This window comes from Gossypium raimondii, chromosome 9 (assembly GCF_025698545.1).
Source record: "Gossypium raimondii isolate GPD5lz chromosome 9, ASM2569854v1, whole genome shotgun sequence".
In the NCBI taxonomy this organism is placed as follows: domain Eukaryota; kingdom Viridiplantae; phylum Streptophyta; class Magnoliopsida; order Malvales; family Malvaceae; genus Gossypium; species Gossypium raimondii.
This window is the reverse complement of record NC_068573.1, coordinates 39,516,216-39,536,097: the sequence shown is the minus strand read 5'-3', so window position 1 is coordinate 39,536,097 and position 19,882 is coordinate 39,516,216. Positions and strand designations below refer to the sequence as shown.

The 19,882-nt window shown below is 30.7% G+C and overlaps 1 protein-coding gene across 2 annotated transcripts; it reads left to right on the top strand.

Moving 5' to 3' along the window:
• Nucleotides 1-14,194: 14,194 nt before the first annotated feature.
• Nucleotides 14,195-18,186, top strand: LOC105799608 (uncharacterized protein At3g28850). 2 transcript variants are annotated; one of them, XM_012630261.2, is made up of 4 exons: nucleotides 14,195-14,344; nucleotides 14,835-14,916; nucleotides 15,195-15,317; nucleotides 16,116-18,186. In XM_012630261.2, the coding sequence occupies exon 4, from the start codon at nucleotides 17,105-17,107 to the stop codon at nucleotides 17,987-17,989; it is 885 nt and encodes a 294-aa protein (XP_012485715.1). In that variant the 5' UTR covers nucleotides 14,195-14,344; nucleotides 14,835-14,916; nucleotides 15,195-15,317; nucleotides 16,116-17,104; the 3' UTR covers nucleotides 17,990-18,186. The 2 variants fall into 2 exon arrangements, with proteins under 2 accessions (XP_012485715.1, XP_012485713.1); XM_012630259.2 differs by lacking the exon at nucleotides 14,195-14,344 and adding an exon at nucleotides 14,457-14,597.
• Nucleotides 18,187-19,882: the final 1,696 nt, after the last annotated feature.

Sequence of the window (19,882 nt, the reverse complement as noted above, 5' to 3'; positions counted from 1 at the left end):
ATTTATTTTTTAAAATAATGGATTTGAATTTAAATATTTGATTTTTAAATTTTATTTAAAAATTGTTTTATAATTTTAAATGTAGATATCTAATAAATTCGAATATTTAAAAATATTTTATTTATTTATATTTAAATATTGGAGAAAATTTGCCAATTCCTCCTACATTTTTTGGATTAAAGGCTTTTTAGTTACTGTTTTCGATGTTTTAAAAATTAAATTAATGGTAGAATTGATTTAATTATCGACTCAACAATATTTAACAATTAAAATTTATTAAATTAATAAAAAATTTAAAATTTATAAATTGATATAAACGAATCGACTTCCTTTTTAAAATTTTTTATCAATTATCAGTGATTTACTTAAAAACTGGTTCAAATCACTGATCAGATTCCAATAACACTGTTTTTTTTTTCAATTTGAATCATTTTTTTTTAAATGCCTTCCCGTAAACTTTGAAATTGAGTGTGTTTCCTGGCTCCGTACCTGTCCACTGTCGCCCTAATCATAATATCTTTTTATCCATCAAAAGATATTATTGAGCGAAAAAAAAGAAAGCGTTAAAATAGAATATAAAAAATTGAAGATCATTTCTGATTTTTTTTCCCCTCCTCTACTTAATGCTTGAGGCAACATACGGCTTCCAGATAAGTAGTTGTTTGCAAGTTCGGTGCACATGTATTAATATATATTATAAGATAAATGTGTAGTTAACTTTTTGAATGAGTTTAACAAAAGTAATATGCTTATGAAATATAAAAAAGAAATTAAAAATAGGAGTCATTTAATCAAGTCGCAAGAGATAACTCTCAAATTAACACCAAAATAATGAAAAGAAAACCCATGTGCACTAACATTACAGGGAGTATTCAACTAAATTGGATATGCATGTATCCAAAATTTTAATACAAATCTCGTCATGTTTACTATTTTGAACGTTAACTAGTGTTGGACCTACATCATTAAATATATTATATTCTAACATTCATCTGGGACCTTCAACGTCGGCTTTTGTCATTGCATCTTTAAATTACTAGAACAGCGGAAGTTTTAATGCATAAGAAAAAGAAGAATTGTCCAAAAGTCAGTGATGACGTAACATGCCAAAAAGAGTTTTAGAAAGGAATGCCCTCAACTCTCAACCTTTCGCAATAAATATTAGGACATAATCACTCCATTATAAAATATATATATTTTTTAAACATTTAAATATTTTCGTTATAATTATTTTAGTTACTTCCGTGAACATTTTAAACGAAATTTTAACATTGTATTTTCTACGTAATAACAATAAAATCCATATCATTATAATTTATTTAAAAAATTATCATTTTTGTCCCCAAATTTTTAATTTAATGTAAAAAAGGTATAACCCTAAAAAATTTGAGACATTTGTTAGGGGTGGAGTGGTTTTCTTAAAAGATGTACCCGCTTTTCAGTTCTTTCATTTGTTCTTGTCTACACTATTTGCTGCAAACGGTGTATTCCCCCTGCAAAATTTCCCAACAAATATATCCATCAATGAATATTTTCCATCTTTACTAACTAATTAGTATTCACGTTTCACAGATAAACACAAATTAATGAACTTTTAAAAAAAACGAATAATAAACAATTAACCCGTACATGAAAATATCAGAATTATGAAGCGTTTTGCGACAAAGAGAGCAGGCATCAAGATAGTGCACCTCATATTGATCCGCTTGACCAGAGTAATAATATCAACCCGATATGATTCAGTGCTATTGATTTCCAACGAAACAACACAAAGCAAAAGCAATAAAGAGTGGCTGTGCCTGTGAAGGGGGAAAGAGTAATTGAAGCTTGGACACCAGTACCTTCAATGCCCCAAGTTTTGCCTCCACTCCATAGAAGGCCACTTGGTAGACCAAATAAAAACAGAAGAAAGGGTGCCCAAAACTCCACTCCTAGCAAATGTCCCAAATCTTTTAGAGCTATACCTCATTTAAATCAAATTAAAAGTTTAGGGATTAAAATTTTAACTTTTTAATGAATTACACTGGCATGAATTTTATTGCTTATTAGGTGGAAAGTTATAATTTAAAAGAAAAAAATGTCATATTAGTTTTCCATTTGAGATTTTCGGTAGTGACTAAAATGATCGAACTATATAATATGAATACTTAAATTGCAAATTTTTATTTTCAATATCTAAAATGAAAATTTTATAGTTGGACGATTATCTATATAGTTTACCCTAAATTTTAAACCAAAGATAATACTAGTTTTTACTTTTTGGCCCCTCGGTTACTTGGGTGTTTATTTATTATAATAATATTTAATTTGTTATTTTTAATATTTTATTAAAAATTTGTTGTTAATCTCATATTAAAAATAAAATTATATTTATTTAATAATTAAATAAAAATCATTAAAAATCTTAAATACAGTTAAAAATAATAAATAAATTAATCATATAATAATTAAACAAAAACAATTAAAAATATACTTTATAATATTTTTCACAAATATGATAATTTTTTGAAGATATATAGTATGATCATTTCTTTTGCTACAAGTTAACACGAAATTTATCAATTCTACTATTTAAGCTTCGAGTGAGTTGGTGCTACTCTTAATTAAATCACTAATTTAATCAAAATTACAAAATGTCATTTTATAATTAAAATAACTTAATTATTCAAGGGTATTTTAATCTTTTATTAAGAAAACTAAAAAAATATGCATATGGGGGTTTGAACCCAAACCAATTGAGTTAGTAAAATATTTAATTTACCATTCAACTAAAGTTCTATTACAATATTTTTATACATTTTAATTTCATCATACACACTTTATTACTTCTATCAATTGTATATATTAATAATGTATTTTATTGAGTTGGTGCCACAAATTAATTTGGTACGTCAGACTCAAGATTAATGACAACACAATGATAAACAATTTAATCTATTTTTTAATTTAAATATCGTACATGTTTCATGTGTTATTATTATAGTTTCAAAACATACATTTCATTATTTATTGCATGTTATTTTAAACACACTTGATGTCTTATATTTGTGGTTTCCACACGTATACGCGTGTGATAGAATTTCTAATAAATATAAAGTTGTTATATAAAAATATTGAACATTTATAAGAAAATAAAACTTGTTGTTTTTCATGTATTCATAATATTTTTCACAAAAAATTGAACGAAAAATTTTCTATAAACACGTTTAAAATGTGAAAAGATATGTTGAGGGGCTAACTCCTTTGAGAAAATTTTTCGAAAAATCGTTCATTTGGCAATTGATCCATCCCTCTACAACTAAAGGTATTATCATTATATCAAGATTTTGTCCCCCACCTCAACCGAGAGCCGTGTACGGTTCATGAAAAAAGGTGCCTCCCTTTGTGGTGATACGAGGATACAACCTATGAGACTCAAGGAAAAACTGTCAATATAGGGTGTGATATTAGACCTCTAAGTTATGGTCTATTGATCGGGTGTTAAGAATAGCCTAGGTTCAAATAATTGTTGTACCAAAAAAATAGTGTGTGATAATAGTTATGCAGAGCACTTGATCACACGATAACTCAAACCACTTATCTGCAACTATGGTGTCATATCGCCTAAGTGGTGACCTATACGTCATAAGCCAATGGTTCAAACCCCACGAAAGGCGAGATGCTCAATACGTTCCCTTGGTGAGTGGTCGTACGATCCATTTTCTTAAGGCACTTTCCCTCCGTGAACTAATCCGCTAACAATTGACTCTCGATAGAGATAAAAGACAAAATCCCAACATAACCTGAAGGCAATATTAATCATTATTGGAGGACCTACCCAACTATCCAAGAAATGACGCTTTAAAATTTTCTCCCAAGGAATTCACCCTTTTAACTTGATTAAAATAAATATGTTAATGAACTACTTCCAAAATAAAATACATATAAGAACTGAATGAAATGTGCCTAAGAAAAACTATATTAAAAATTCGTAAGCAAAATTTAAACATAAGAAAAGAATAAAATCTATTACTATAGCATTAGTTCCTGTCACATCTCCACATGAAATGATAGTTTCAATTTTTACTTGTAAATTAAATATAAGAAACAGATGATTTGGACTAATTTCTATAAAATATATCAAAACTGTTATTTTAAAAAATTATAAATACTATTATCACAAGCATATACAAGGGTAGGCACGAGCATCTCCTCATACGGTGAGGTTGAATTTTGACTTCAAAAATTTAATAATTTCATTTAGATCCCTTTTAGTATTCCTATTATCTTTGGTAGGAGTATTATTTTCTCTATATCTTTTAATCAAGAGTTAGCTATAAATTATTTATAATTGGTAATTTTTAATTACTCACATGATTTGTTTGTAGGAAAAAGCTATTATTTTTTAACCAAAAAAAAAACTCCGACCCATTCGGTATTTTCGGTTTTGATTTAATCAATTGGGATAATTTGGTCAGTTTTGACCTCAGTTTAATCGGTTAATTTGGTTGGTTATTAGTTTTTAAATCTCGAAACTAACCCAACCAAATAATCAATTTATTTTATATTATTTTTAAATTATTTTAAATATGTTTATATTTTATAATATATAATAGATAAATAACCATATAAACCCAACCCAATAACCCAAGGTCGGTTAATCAAAAAACTGATCAAACAGGTTGAATCAAAGTCAGTTCGACTTGGTCGGTTTTCTCAACTAAATTTTGGTTGAGCCAATTTTCTCATGTTAAAGTTGGTTAAATCAGTTCGGAAAAAAAAACCCCGAATGAACCGCCCGATTAAGTTGATTGCACTCCTCTACTTGTTTGTGGCAAAAAGTAGGGGTTAACATTCAACCAAATCGAGTGAAAAAAATCGAGTTTGTCAAGTTGATGAGTCTTATTTTATCTTCCTAACTCGATTTGAAAATTTTTTTAATCGAGTAAAATTGTTTGAATTGAATTAAAAAAATTAAGCATGTCAAATTAAAATCATTTTACAATATAACTAATTCCATGTCATAGAGCACAAGATTCGAAACCATATATATTTGAAAACTCTCTCAAAGCAAAATAAGAGGGAAAAAAAGATACTTTAATATGATAAACATAAGCCGGGTAATTTACTTGTTTAGGTTCTCAAAATTATTGTTTTAGAAATTTTGCTAAATTTTTAAATATATTCTTTAGAATGTTTTTAAATTTTTATAATTTAAAAAATAAAATTTGGAATTTTATAAATATTTTGAATTTTGGAAATTATTTTGATTTTTTAGAATTTTTGTTGAGAGGATCAATTTGCTCATTTTTCAAAATTGACAAGGATCAAAGGGGTATGCACACCAATATGTTATTCAAATTGTAAATTTTGACTTGATTTGAACACAAAAAACTGAAATACTTATTTGAGTTTACTTGAAAAATCGAATAACTCGAATAACTTGATTCTATTAACTCGAAATTTAAAAAAAGTTTGATTTTTCGAGTCGAATCAAATTTTTCTCAGTCCCAGCAAATTTTTTTTTTTTTGCTTGTTTTGAAAAGGTTTTATTTTTGTTACGAGAGTTTTACTTATCCTTTTTATTTTAAGTTTGTATTAATTATTCTTTATTTTATGTCCAACTATTTTAACACATATGTATTAAATAAGCTTTTTGCTCTTATCATTACACTAATAATCAAATGTAGCATAAATGCATTACTTTAACACTTTAAAACCTACAATTTTATCTCAATCTATTATAAAATTCCTAGCTTCATTCTAAACTATTATCGGAACATTAATGCTACATTTGGTTTGAGTATTATTTTTCCACATGTTTTAATTATTGGTTAACTATAAACTAATCATTTTAATAATTTTAACTGATCACATGACGTGTTTGTGGCAAAGAGAAGGAAAATTTTTCACTTATTTTGAAGAGTTCTTATTTTTTACAAGAGATTTTAATCATAAATTTTTTTTTACCCATATCATTACACTAACAATCGAACATAGTATAAAATTTATATTAGAGTAAAAAAGGTTTTTAAGAAGTAAATACCCAAGATATCCAAGCTCAAAGCAATTGTATATATGTAACAGCCCGTTTTCAGTGAAATCAGAATAGTGATTTCGGGACAACAAATCCGAAGTTGAAAAATTTATTTTAATATTATTTTGTGATCTACAATATGATAGTATTATAGTATAAAAATTTTGTTAATAAATTTTAATGTTTACATGTTCAATTTGATGAAAAGGACTAAGTCGCGTAAGGTGCGAAAGTTGTGTTCCATTAGCTAAAGGTATTACATAGCTATAGAACTTAAAACTGGAGGTCCTTATATGGTAATTAGACCATTAAATGAGTTAGTGGATGTCCATGGCTTGGTAATTGAGTAATTTTTAAAGTTAGGTAAGAGTAAATTTGTAAATAGGTAAAAAAGTGACAAAATAAACAAAAGAAAATAAGGCTATCATCTTTATTGTCCATCTTCAACCAAAAATTACAGAAAAAAGAAGCCATGGGAGCTTGAGAAATTCGGTTAAACAATCCCTTGCATGTAAGTGCGTTTTTGTTTCGTTTTTAATGATTTTTATGTTTTCAGAATTGTTGTAGCTTAACCTAGCTAGCCCGAGGATCAATTTGCAAAACTATTGAATTATTTGAGTTTTGCCATTGATGAATAAGTTAGGGTTTTGAAGTTTAATGGAAGACAATGAATCCTTATTATTAGATAAACAACTTTTGTTAAGTGATTTTTTATAAAATTGTGAATTAGGAATTAAATTGAGAAATGTGATAAATTGTGTGGTAAAAGTGTGAATATGTGAAATATATGGGCTGCTATAAGCATGTTTAATTTTCGGCTAGGCTTAGGTAGGGATAAAATTGAATAAATTTCATTTTTCGAGCCTAGGGACTACATTACAAAGAATTAAAATTATAGGGGCAAAATGACAATTTTGCCAAACCATGATTTTTGACTAAATTGATTAGAATGAAGTTTAAATTATTAAATTTGATTATATAGATCAAGAAAAACAACGTATGGAATTGGATCGGGGAAAAGATAAAGTGTTGGATTAATCAATCGTTTTTCTCTATGCAAGTTTGAGGTAAGTTCGTGTAATTAAATTGCGTATTTATATGCTTTAGTTGAAATATATGTATGTGGATGGTGTAATTACTATGTATAATTATCGAGCGCATAACTGACGATGTATGAGGAATACCGAGCCCCGTTTGAACCTTAAGAATTCATAGGATACAAATGACATGTCATTAGGGTTACCGATTCCAGCTCGTATGAGCTTACCGTTATTCAGCTCAAAGGAGCTTATTATTATTCAACTCGGAGGAGTTTACCGTTAATAGCTCGTATGAGCATACATGTACAGGAATTGACGGATTACAGTTCAGTACACCTCGTGTGTACTACCCGCGTATCTAACGATATTCTAAGGGCTTCAACGGGCACAATTCTGTTACGAATTTATATGAGTTCGCTATGAACTAGTACATGTATTTACATGAATTACATGGTATAGATGTTACATGGTATTTACATGAATTACATGGTATAGATGTTACATGTACATGGAAATTTAAATAATTGTTGAACTCATACATGATTTTCGGTTTTATATGAATACATGGCTAACTTGGTTGATAATTATGTGTTAGGCCTTTGGGTCAAGTTGAGTTGTGATATGCCTTGTTTTACTTAAATTGTGGTTAAATGGGTATGAGAAGAATGAAATATCAGCAAATGCTTCAATTAGAATTGCTATGAAATTATAGAAAGGTATGACCTTTTGGATGATTGAAATATGTTTAGCCATATGCTTGAATTATGAATGCACATAAGTAGTGTGTACTTATGTCATGATGTTTTGAGATAAATTGGCTAGTTATTGTGATAATTAAAATTGAGAGGTTATTGTTGTTTAGGTTAAGGCCAAGATACGTTGGATTGACTTAACTGGATTACGCTTATAAATTGAAGTGGTAAACTTTATTTTTGAGTTACAAACTTACTAAGCATTACATGCTTACTTTGTGTTAATTTCATTGTGTACTTAGATATCGGAAGCTCGTTCGATAATTTTGGTTATAATGGCATGTATAGGTTATTTTGGCTAATGATAGCCTACACGTTTTGTTATGTTTTTAGCCATTTGCATTGGCTAGTGTTTTGGTATATTTTGCTATGTATGTATAAATGACTTTATCATGTTTGATGTGTGGCTTGGTAGGGTTAATATGTATTATAATTTGGAGTGATTTTAGTGCTTGTTGTGGAAAGCACATGTGTGAAATGATGATAGATTTTTGAATGGTTTGTATTGGTGTTTTTGGTGTACAAGTTATAAGTGACTTATATGACCATTTGATGCTAGAGATCAAATACATAAATAGTACTAAATGCTATGTTTTGATTTATGTAAGTTTTAGTACAAAAATGTATTTAAGCTAGTCAAACAATTGGATAAATTGAATGTTTAGTTTACATGTTATAAGTGGTCATTTGAAGTGCCTAAGAGCATATTGGTTGTATGTGATGATATTGCATGATTTAAGCATGATTTTGGTTCATATGGAAATTGATGTGTTAGGTTGGTACCAAATTTGGGTGAGAAATATGGCTTGGAAAATGACTTATTTTTGTCCAAATGGGCAGAGACAAGGACGTGTGTCTCAGCCGTGTGTGGCACACGGCCAAGTGACACGGCTGTGTGTCCTCTGTAATTTCTAAAGGAAGCAAGTCATTAGCTGCACACGGCCTAGCACACAGGCGTGTCGCTTGGTCGTGCGGCACAAGTCAGTACACTCTCCAGTTTTCACACGGCCTAGCACACGGGCGTGTGAGGTTATTTTGAAGGGCACACGGCCTGGCACACGGGCGTGTGACCCAAGTCAATGTGTTACACAGGTACTGACACGGGATGGGACACGACCGTGTATCCCTATTTCGAATGCCCACACGGCCTGAGACACGGGCGTGTCTCTTGGCCATGTTAGACACACGGCCTGGCCACACGGGTGTGTGTCCCCTGCACTTTGAAAAATTTCAATGTTTTTTGAAAAATTCCTTAAGTACTTAGTTTAGTCCCGAACTATTTTTAATGTTTATTTTGGGCCTCGAGGGCTCATATTAGGGACTATATGTTTGATTGTGATTGGTTTTGATTTTGAATGTGAGATGAAAATGAAATGTCTGATTGTTTGGTCTATTAGTCCGATAATGCTCCGTAACCTTGTTTCGGCATCGGATTCGGGTTAAGGGTGTTACAATATATGTTCATGTTGGTGTTACGAGACTAAAACTTTATTTTCGCAATCCATACAACATTAGGCGGTTCCTTCACTTCAAATACGCCTAAGTCAGCCTAACTTCTGAAATTGAGAATTCTCTTGGAACTCTCTAAGGCACCAACGCAAAGCGGAAGCAACTCAATAAAAGAACTCGAAAGAAGAGATAAGCCACATTAAAGCAAAAACAGAAGAGTTTGAGTGAATGCTCTCAAAGAATTCTATTACTCAAGAATGAAGTGTATACAATGAGAAGTAGAGGCCTCTATTCAGAGTTGAGCTTTCCTAAATTCAGTACATATTAAAGTACATCAATGGTCAAGATTAAAAGTAATCTACAAAATAAATCACTAAGATTTATAGAATCAAATCTTCTAAGATTGCATATCTTCGAAGACTACTTCCCATACTTGGCATGCTTTGTAGATGAACTTTCAATCTCTCTAAGCAGCAGGTTTATCCTGTTGGGCGATGTCACCCTTCGCGAACAAGATGAATCATTCAAATGTGCCATGATTGCGGGTTTCCTTGTGCAACCCATGACACTGGCATGACGTTGGATCAACTTATTTAAAATGTACTTTCAATTTATTCTCAATGTTTAATTTTAGGGTAAATTATCTAGTTACTCATCATATTATTAGTGAGTTTATGTTTTAGTAACCAAATTATAAAAATATTCATTTTCGTCATTATCGTTATCATTTGTTTCTGTTTTGGTTACCTTTCGTTAACAGAAATGATGACCTAACCATTTTTAATTGGCATAATTACATATGTAGTCCTCAACACTTACACATTCTATCAATTTAATCCTAGTTCTAATTAATTCAAAAAATTTAACCCTCTATGTTTACAAATTTCATCATTGTAACATGTGAAGGCAAAGGCTGCGTAATTATCCATCTTTAGACCTTTGAATTTAGACATATTTTTTGACCATTTGAAAGAAAGCTTCTTGACAACAATGTTTAATGGAAAGGGCCATGACTATAACATAAAAAAAAAGAAAAGAGCATAGCAATTTCCTTTTAAAAGACTTTCTCCACAAACAATTATGATCACTAGTTTAATTGCACTATCTAATTATTATAAATCACTAATTTAATTATTAACTTAAATACTAAAATATATTTTTATAATAATAATAATTAGATAGTTATTTGATATACATGAGATAGAGTTTTTAAGCGGGGTTAAGAGATTGATAAGTACCCTTAATTGATATTTAAAAAAACTAATATTCATCCTCACTTGTGTAGCACATTTATTGTTTTAAAATAAAAATAAAAATATATAGCATATAAAATATTTCATATAAATAATATATAATATATAATATATAATATATAAAATAAATAATATTTTATAAGTTAAAAAGTTGCAAAAGGAAGAGAAGAGAATAAAGTTACAAAAGAGTGAATTGATTTGGGGGTTTTCCTTGTAGGTGATGAGAATTGAGGGAGAAAAAGAATGAATGATTACGATTAAGGTAGGGTGTAACACCCCTAACCCGTATCCTTCTCCAGAATAGGGTTATAGAGCATTACCGGAGTTTACAAATTAATTTTTAGACATTTCATTTCATCAAGCATTCATATTTATGACCAATTAAAATCAAAACATTTATGAGCTAACATTAACTAATTTAACTTATACAAGTCACTATAACCAGAACCAAATCATCCAAAATTACCAATAGAACCAATGGATAATGTGATATATCTCCAACAAGCTTCCAACCCAGTCGAGCTTCCGATAATCATTTAAATGCATCAAATAATTATACATATTACCAATAATAATTCGATTCCAATAATAAAACACACACATGTATATAATATTCATTACCAAATAGCATTCACTTCAATTAAAATTATATAGAATATAGCTCATACGAGCTCACCGGACTAAATTGCAGAAATATCAAAATTCAGGGACATTTTGGAAATTTTCTATTTTTCTCATATTTCCACCCAATATTGTTCTAAATTTCATTCAATTTTTTAATTTAGATAAATAACCAATCCATTTCATTTGGTCACTTTTTGACATTTTTACAAATTTACCCTTAAAGTTTCACATTTGTTCAATTTAGTCCCTGGACCTAAAACATGTAAAAAACTCATGCTAGTTAAATAATCATATATTTTCCTCCTCCTCCTCTCCATTCCACATCCTTAATGTATATAACATGCTTATAGGTAACATTATCTATAATTTCACCATTTACTTATATAAATTCATTCAAAGCTGTCCACTTGAGTTGTAGTCACTAAATTATTTATATCTTGAGATACAGAACTCAAAATTAAGACTGAAACTAGACTCACATATGTTTACCATAAAATTTTCAAAATTTTTGGCATAGCTAATAAGTACAGTTTATTCTTTAAAGTCATCCCTATTCTGCTGTCTAACAGTTCCGACCCTTCTTCACTAAAAATTAATTATCTCCTCGCACAGAATTCTAATGATGTTTCCGTTTATTTCTATTGAAAATAGACTCATTAAGGATTTAAACATATAAATTTAAGCCTCTAATTATTTTTTTCCAATTTTTGATGATTTTCCAAAGTAAGTACAGGGGAACCCCAAATAATTCTGACCTTGTCTCACAAAATTTATTATATCTCATGATTTACAATTCTATTGCTTACACCGTTTCTTCTATAAGAAACTAGACTCAATAATATTTAATTTCATATTTTATTCATCCTCTAATTATATTTTCACAATTTATGGTGATTTTTCAAAGTTAACCTACTGCTACTGTCCAAAACTGTTTTAGTGCAAAATATTGATTACTAAGTTTATAACACTCTTATTTTCCTTCTCTACACTATTTCTCATCACTTTCTCTTATTTTCTCTTCACTAACATATCAAGAACATAAAACCTTATATAATAAAACCCTACATTAACATCAATTTCATACTTTTCAATAATATCAAACTCAAAATATATTGAAATCTTGATGCTCTTACCTTGCTCAATTGATTTCAATCTTTAACTTGATTTTCTCTCTCCTCCAGCCTCTATTTCTTGAATCTAACTTGATATTCTAGCTCCCTATAGTCTCCTTGTTATCTTTCTCTCTTGATGGATATGGAAATTCTTTTGATTTTTAGGTGAAAATGGTAATTTTTTTGAAGGAAGGATCAAATTGTAAAGAAAGCAAAACTTTCTTTCTTTCTCTCTTCTCCTCACGTTGGATGCATGGAAGATGATGGGGTGGTTGGTTTTTTTTTTTCATCTTTCTTTCCACATATATATACTAAACAATAAAATAATAAAATATTATTTAAAAATCAAATTAAAATATTAATAAACTAATATTTATTTATTTAATCTAAAATATCTCCAACATCATCATTATCTTCTAGATTTATCTCTCTTATTAAATGACCATTTTGCCCTTTATGATCTTTTAAAATTTCATCCTTGAGTCATCACTTAATTTGAAAAATTACGATTTAGTCCCTCAAAATTCTTCATCTTTTTCAATATGGTCCTAATCCATCCATTTTTCTTAGTTTCTAGATCATTCCACCCTTAAAATATTTACACCTTTGGTCCTTTAACTTTTTTGTATTTACACTTTAACCCTTCAAATTTTGAATATTTACTCTTGACCTACAAAACTTTTCTCACTTTTGCGATTTAATCCTTTCTTGAATTAATATGTCATAATATACTTCCCAATGTTGACACAACTCAATATTACCCTTTTTATCACTTTATTTCCTTATTTTACTATACTAAGGATAATATCTTACTGTAGAAATTTTCAAAATATTACATTTGTAGTCCCAAAACCACTGTTCCGACTAGGCCCAATTTCAGGCTGTTACATAAGGAAAGCGATTGTGACGTAGACTAGGTGGCGACAAAGGCAACAAAAGAGGTTATTGTAGTAACGGCACCATTAAAAAAGGATAACAATAGGGACGACAAGAACAAGAATACGAAACAACAAGCACAGGGGGTCAATGAGAAGTTAGATGTCACAACGCTGGGAAAGCGACAATTAGGGAGGAGGAGAATATGACCAAATTGATAGAACTTGCAAATGTGAAGGGTCAAAATTGTTGGATTATTTAGAATTAGGATTAAATTAATAGAATGTGTAAGTGTTAATGACTAAATGTGAAATTATACCAAATAAAAAAGGCTACTTTGTCATTTTCATTGATGATTTAACGAAAAGTGGCTAAAACAAAAACAAATGATAACATTAGTGATGAAAATGAAAATTTTGATAGTTCGAGGACCAAAATAGAAACACGCTAATAGTTGGGTGACTTATTTAGTAAGTTTATATTTGGGACACTCAACTTCAAAATGTTACAAAACGGTCATTGAACTATTTGAAAGTTTTCATTTAAGTCACTAAACTATTTGAAAGTTTTTATTTAAATCATTGGCGTATTAAGTTTTTTTTTTAAAGTTAGGCTAGCAAGCTCCAAGCAATAGTTTGACAATCGATATAGTGGATTAGTACCCATCAACGAGTAGAAAAACATACCTTATATTCAAGTCAATTTTACGGCCAGTGTCAAAGATTGAAGAAGAAAGATGTTCCAATTTTGATTCGTAAATTCGTGATGTTTAAATCTGTTTCATGAAAAAAAAATTGTGGAAGAGAAGGGAAATAAGAGATTTCGATTAGTGCAGGTGGTAAAATAGAGAAAGCTAGACAAACAACGGTTTTAATAGCCTAAAGACATAAATGAAACATTTAAATATTTCAGTGACCATTTTATAATTTTTTGATGTTGAGTGACCATACTGTAAATTTAGTAATAGTTTAGTGACCTTAGTTGGAGTTTACCCAAAAATCAATACATTTTTCTCAAATAAATAAAAAAGGAAAATTTTCTTCTTCAAGAAATACCGGGAAAACGACAACTAGAGACAACCGATTCAAAAGAAGAAAACCCTCATACCGGTCACCGCCGACTAACTGCCCGTCTAGTTCTTCCAATTAACAAATCCTCTCCTGCATCATGTTGACCCAACACCATCCAACAGTCTTCATTGCTTCGGGTTCTCAAAACAAGCGTACAGAATCTTTCTTTCTCCTTCTCTTCGTTGATTTCCAGAACTCGTCTCTCAACCAACACAAACAAATCCAAGATATCTCCTCAAATGGAATATATGTATTTATATATTTTTAAAAAGATATAATTGTTCTTTGTAAAATCGAAATCTGATGGAGATGATCCAGTACAACCGGTTCATCGAAACTCTCGTGCTCCTATCGTGTTGTGTCTGGTTGTTCCGTTGACCGTCGCCAATGACGTCAGATACTGCGGTTACTCTATCTAAACTCTAGCTCCACCGCTTACAATTAATTTTGATTTTATTTTTATTGTCATTCGCTGAAAGTTCTATTATTTTAATTGCGCCATTGAGTTTACTTCCATTCAACATGAAACTTATTTACAGATTGTTCTGGATTACCTCTCAAAATTAGAATTTGATTTGATTTTCTTTTAAAACTTCCTATTTGAGCTGATGTTGTAGAAAATAAATAATAATACTAATGCAGATAATGCTGAGTATGATGTAAAGGTTCATGGAGTGATCCAATCGCTAGGGGAAGCTTGCGACCTGATTATCTGCAACAACCGGTAAATTAATCAACATTTTCTCGTAAATCTATTCGTTATTTGATGTATGTATTGTGATTTGATGCTGCTTGGGACGGTATGTGTCTGCATATAAAATATTGGTTTGCAGGGTGTCTTGTAGTTCCCAAGCTTTATACCATTTATTGTTGGTTAATTGTATGTTCGCTTTGTGTCTCGTCCGATAATTGATGATGCTATTTGTAGTATGCAACCAAAAACAATGTTGTTCCTTAGCTTTTGATTGTAGGTGAGTTGTATTTTCTTTAATGATAATGCAGATGCAGCAATATCTGGGGGACATTGGTGATCGAGTTCTCATATTTTGGATGGCACATTTACGATGAGACTCATCATCTTCCTGATGAGACATCCTATCTTGTTTCTAGGGGTGGTTTCATCCAGTAAGTCCCAACTTAATGTTTTAGCAACTTGTTGGTGAATTGTTGGAGTTTTCTTTTTAATACATGGTTGAATCAATGTTCTTGCATAAGCAGAAAAGTTAAAATACCTTGTTGCTATCCTATTTGTCTAGTTTTGGTAATGTTTGCTTTATTTTAGGAATTAGGATGGATCAGAATAGGGGAAAAGACCTTTTTTTTTTTAATAAAGAAAAAGGTAGTAACAACTAAAAAGGGTTGGAGAGCAAGGCCCCAATTTGAGAAACTAATTTCAGTGGTTGATATTTTCCTTTAATTTTGATCTCAGCCATGAACAATTTGGGGTTTTGTGGGTCTGGAAGTATTCTGAATCCCATCCTTTCTCATCCAACTGGACTCAAAAAACTTTTCAAAGAAGTAGTATTATTATTTTGATCTAAGGACAAACCTTTCTCTTCTTTGTATTTTTATTATTATATCTATTTTATTCATTGAACAAGTGATTATCGGATGCTTCTTACTCAAAGAATCTTTGGACTTAGATTGAAGGTTTAATTAAATCATAGCTGTTCTGGTCTGAATCTGTAGTTTCAATTCATTCATAGGGTCTTTTTCATTGTATTTGCATCTTATTAAAACCATGGAAATGATCCCCCCTTCCCCCTTATGACAAGCTTGAATATAAAATCACAAGATATCCAAGACCTGTATGGGATAACGCCGCGTAACACTGATGTCCATTTTTATAATCAACAAAAGGAACTGACACCTTCGTTTTCCCCAAATGAACAATACCTCTGATAACAGTTTAACCTTATGCAGGGTTCGTATTCTGACGATGAAGATGTTCGATGCAAACAAGCATGAATTCACATGCATTCGTTTTGATTTTAACTTTGGGTTGGCATCATCTGTGGCTGATAGTTGAAAAATTACAATGCCTTTTTTTTATCCATGTAAAGTGGTTTATATGCTATATGTTACTACCAACTCTGTCCATATCATTGCATGTATAGCTTGGATTATCCCATTGAGTTGTTATCGTGAAAAGTTGGCTTTTTTTTTGTAACCTAATGCATAGTAGTGACCACGGATGGCACCTATCCAGTGGCTGATATTTGGCTCACACCCTCTTTTCCTAGCCCATATGTGGCTCTTTTTTATAACATAATCTTACTCATCGATCTCCAGACCATCAACTGAATGCCACCATGTTATCATGTTATCAAAAAATCTTGGGCCATTAACTTTTCAATGATAGGCACAAAAGGGGAACAAATTTGGGTTAGGGACTTTCAAACCTATCAAGTTGGATTTCATAGGACCAATTCTAAAGCATCTTGATATCATAAAATCTTGAGCAATGTCAACTATTCAAGATTATGCAAATAGTATATTGAGATCTGTGCCATTAAACCTCTATTGTTAGGCAGCTCAATTATGAAACTAATGAAAGACGGACACTCTTGTCATTAAATTCTTATAATTTTCTCTTACAACAAATTATTTGATTTCAAGGAAGAAAAGTAGGGCGGGGCCTGGCTGAATGATGCATGTTCTTCCCCTTGTGCCATTTAGAGGCAACCAAAATGTTGGTTATGGGTCAGGTTGAGTGGAGTCCTATGGTGGAAGGGTCCACTCTTTCATTGATCATTGAAAACCTTTAAAAGCATCCAACAAACAGCCTTTTCAGTTTTCAGTTTTCACTTTCCTGCCGCTGGGAACCCATAAGAGAAACTTCATTATCCTCTTTTTTTCTCACCAATATCTGCTCTTTTTCGTCATTCTCAGTCAAAGTTTCATTCTCTTCCATGCTATCCCTTCTCAATTTCTTTAAGTGGTTCCAATGCATTTTCCGGGGTTTCTTGTATCTTATCACAGTAATAAGAGATCAAAGGCATGGAGGAAAGGTTTCTGAAGAAACCACCCATGTTATCAACACATCGAAACAGGGCTCTGTCTTTCAGCTTAACCCCCAAGGCACCTTCTCCAATCAAATTTCCCATAACCTGCCAGTAGTTGGTTTTAAAGACCCAAAGGATGAAGAAACCGAGTTGGAATTCGATGTAGGGGACCAAGATAACATTACACCCTGCACAGAGTTGAAGAGCATAGTGGCTGGAGAAGATGATTCTCAGCTTCAAGTATCTTCAGAGACCGTTATCAATGATGATCATAGCATTCCAGAAGTGAAGGAGGACACTGAAGAAGGTCCATGTTTAACAGATTTTGAAGAGAAATGTCCTCCAGGAGGAGAAGATTCAGTGGTATTCTACACAACAAGCTTGAGAGGAATAAGAAAAACATTTGAAGATTGCAGCAGTATGAGATTTGTTTTAGACAGTTTGAAGATATTGGTCCAGGAGAGAGATGTTTCAATGGACATGGAATTCAGGGAAGAACTATGGAGGATATTGGGTGGCAGAGTGATTCCTCCCAAGCTGTTCATCAAGGGCAGATACATAGGAGGAGCTGACGAAGTTTTTCGACTTCATGAGCAAGGAAAGCTGAAGAAGCTGTTGGAAGGGATACCTTCAAACTGCCTGTGCACAGATTGTGCCAATATGAGGTTCCTGGTTTGCTCAAACTGCAGTGGCAGCCGCAAGGTTTTTACAGAAAAACAAGGTGACGAATTGTGCATGAAATGCCCTGATTGTAATGAGAATGGATTGGTTAAATGTCCAGTTTGCTGTTGAAATGTTAACTTTCAAAAAACAATCATCCTATCCTGTTTCTTGATGTTTGTATATTTTCCTTGCCTTATCTAACATTTTCTTAGAATCAAATTGCTACTTTTTCAAGTCCAGGTCTCAGTTAGCCTTCATGTATTAGGAAAATAACGTATGTATAAGTTTCCTTTAAAGTGTATAACAATGGGCTAAATTAATGCTTAGTTATGGTCTGATTTGGGTTCATATGTAAATTGTTTAGTTTTCTACTTGATCAGCTACTATATATAACCAATGCTTGGAAACAACTCTTTTCTTAATGGTATTTTTCTTTAGTCAGGTTTTTTATTTTTCAAGGAAATCCATTTGGAATGCTATTGTCACGGTAACATGTTTGATTCTTGTACTCGCTTTTTCCTTACTTTTTGCTTTTGCTTTCCTGAGTTTTCTTTTTCCTGCCTTTGGTACTTCTACCATAATTTTAGGGTAAAAGTTTTAACAAAGTTGGTAATGGTATCAATCAATAGGATTAAAGTTGGTAATTTTAAGAGCCAAAGAATAAAGGGGGGCCATTACCAACCAATTCCAACAGTAAAATCAAAGTCAAGTCATGATGAAACCAAACCTGAAATTTTATGTGTAAATGTTATTGAGGTAAAAAATAAAACAATATTTGTGTAATGTTTGAGAGATAAGAAGTTATGTTGCACCAATCAGAGATACATACATATATATATATATATATATATGCTCTTCCTTTAAGATGTAATTTAAGTTACAAACAGCAATAAAAGTGATCAAAACTAAAGGAAAAGGTAACTTTGTACACAATTTTCCCTTCACCTTTTACCTTAAATGATCAGCAAAGGCAGCTTTATTAATTTCATACTCAGAATTTATAGAAACAGATAACATTTATATAATTAAAATTAATATGAAAATATGAATTTTTTAATAATAGGAATAAATATATTTAGCATATATTATAAACATGATTAATATAATATTAAATCAATATATATATTATACATGCACTATTATAATATATAATAATTTATATATGTATAGTTTAATCATCATTATACTTTACATAATCTATGTATTTCTTATTATAGACGTTAAAAACATGATTAATATTGAACAAATAATTAATAAATATACAAATTATATTATACTATATCGTATATGACTTCTTATTATAATCTATCATATGAGTATTAGCAAGGATTGATGAAAAGATTATGGTTAATTGTGAGAAATTCAAAATTTTTATTCATGTGGCGGAATTAGGAAGAAAATGTTCATCAGAGCTTAACAGGGATTTGGATGTTGTATTATCTTGTGCGTCTTTTTCACCAAATTGGCTGGGCATGGGTATCATTCAATTTGGTAAAACAAAATGAAGCTAGAGCCTATCTGCCTGGTAAGAAAAAGATGGTTTCTACCACTAAGAGTAGGGACCTATACCCAAAGTTTGATGAGAATTCAACTCTTACCATCAATGTGACTTTATCCTAATCAATAGCTTACGAGAGTAATTATCTAAATAATATTAGGTAAATTAAGTATAATGTCTGGGCACATCAGTTCCAATATTCTCTTATATGATATATTTTTTAATTTAGGCATATGATCAATTCTAGAATTTGATTAGGTGATATTTAAACCCAAAGTTTAATATGATCATAAAATACTCTGGTCCAATTCTTACTTCAATGAATAACACGAATTCATGACTGTTGTATTACCATACATGTTGATTTCCAATTCAACATATGAAGTTTGTGAAAGAATTTTATAATCATTCAATCTCCAGTTGAACACATAAAGTTTATGTGCCAAATTGTGAAAATAATTAACCTTATGATTTTGAATTGTGTGTTGAATATTAACTTCTTTTTATATCATCTTTAGTCCTTA

What these genes read in the sequence shown, in the direction of transcription:
- LOC105799608 (XM_012630261.2), top strand. Translation starts at nt 17,105, where the DNA reads ATGCTATCCCTTCTCAATTTCTTTAAGTGGTTCCAATGCATTTTCCGG.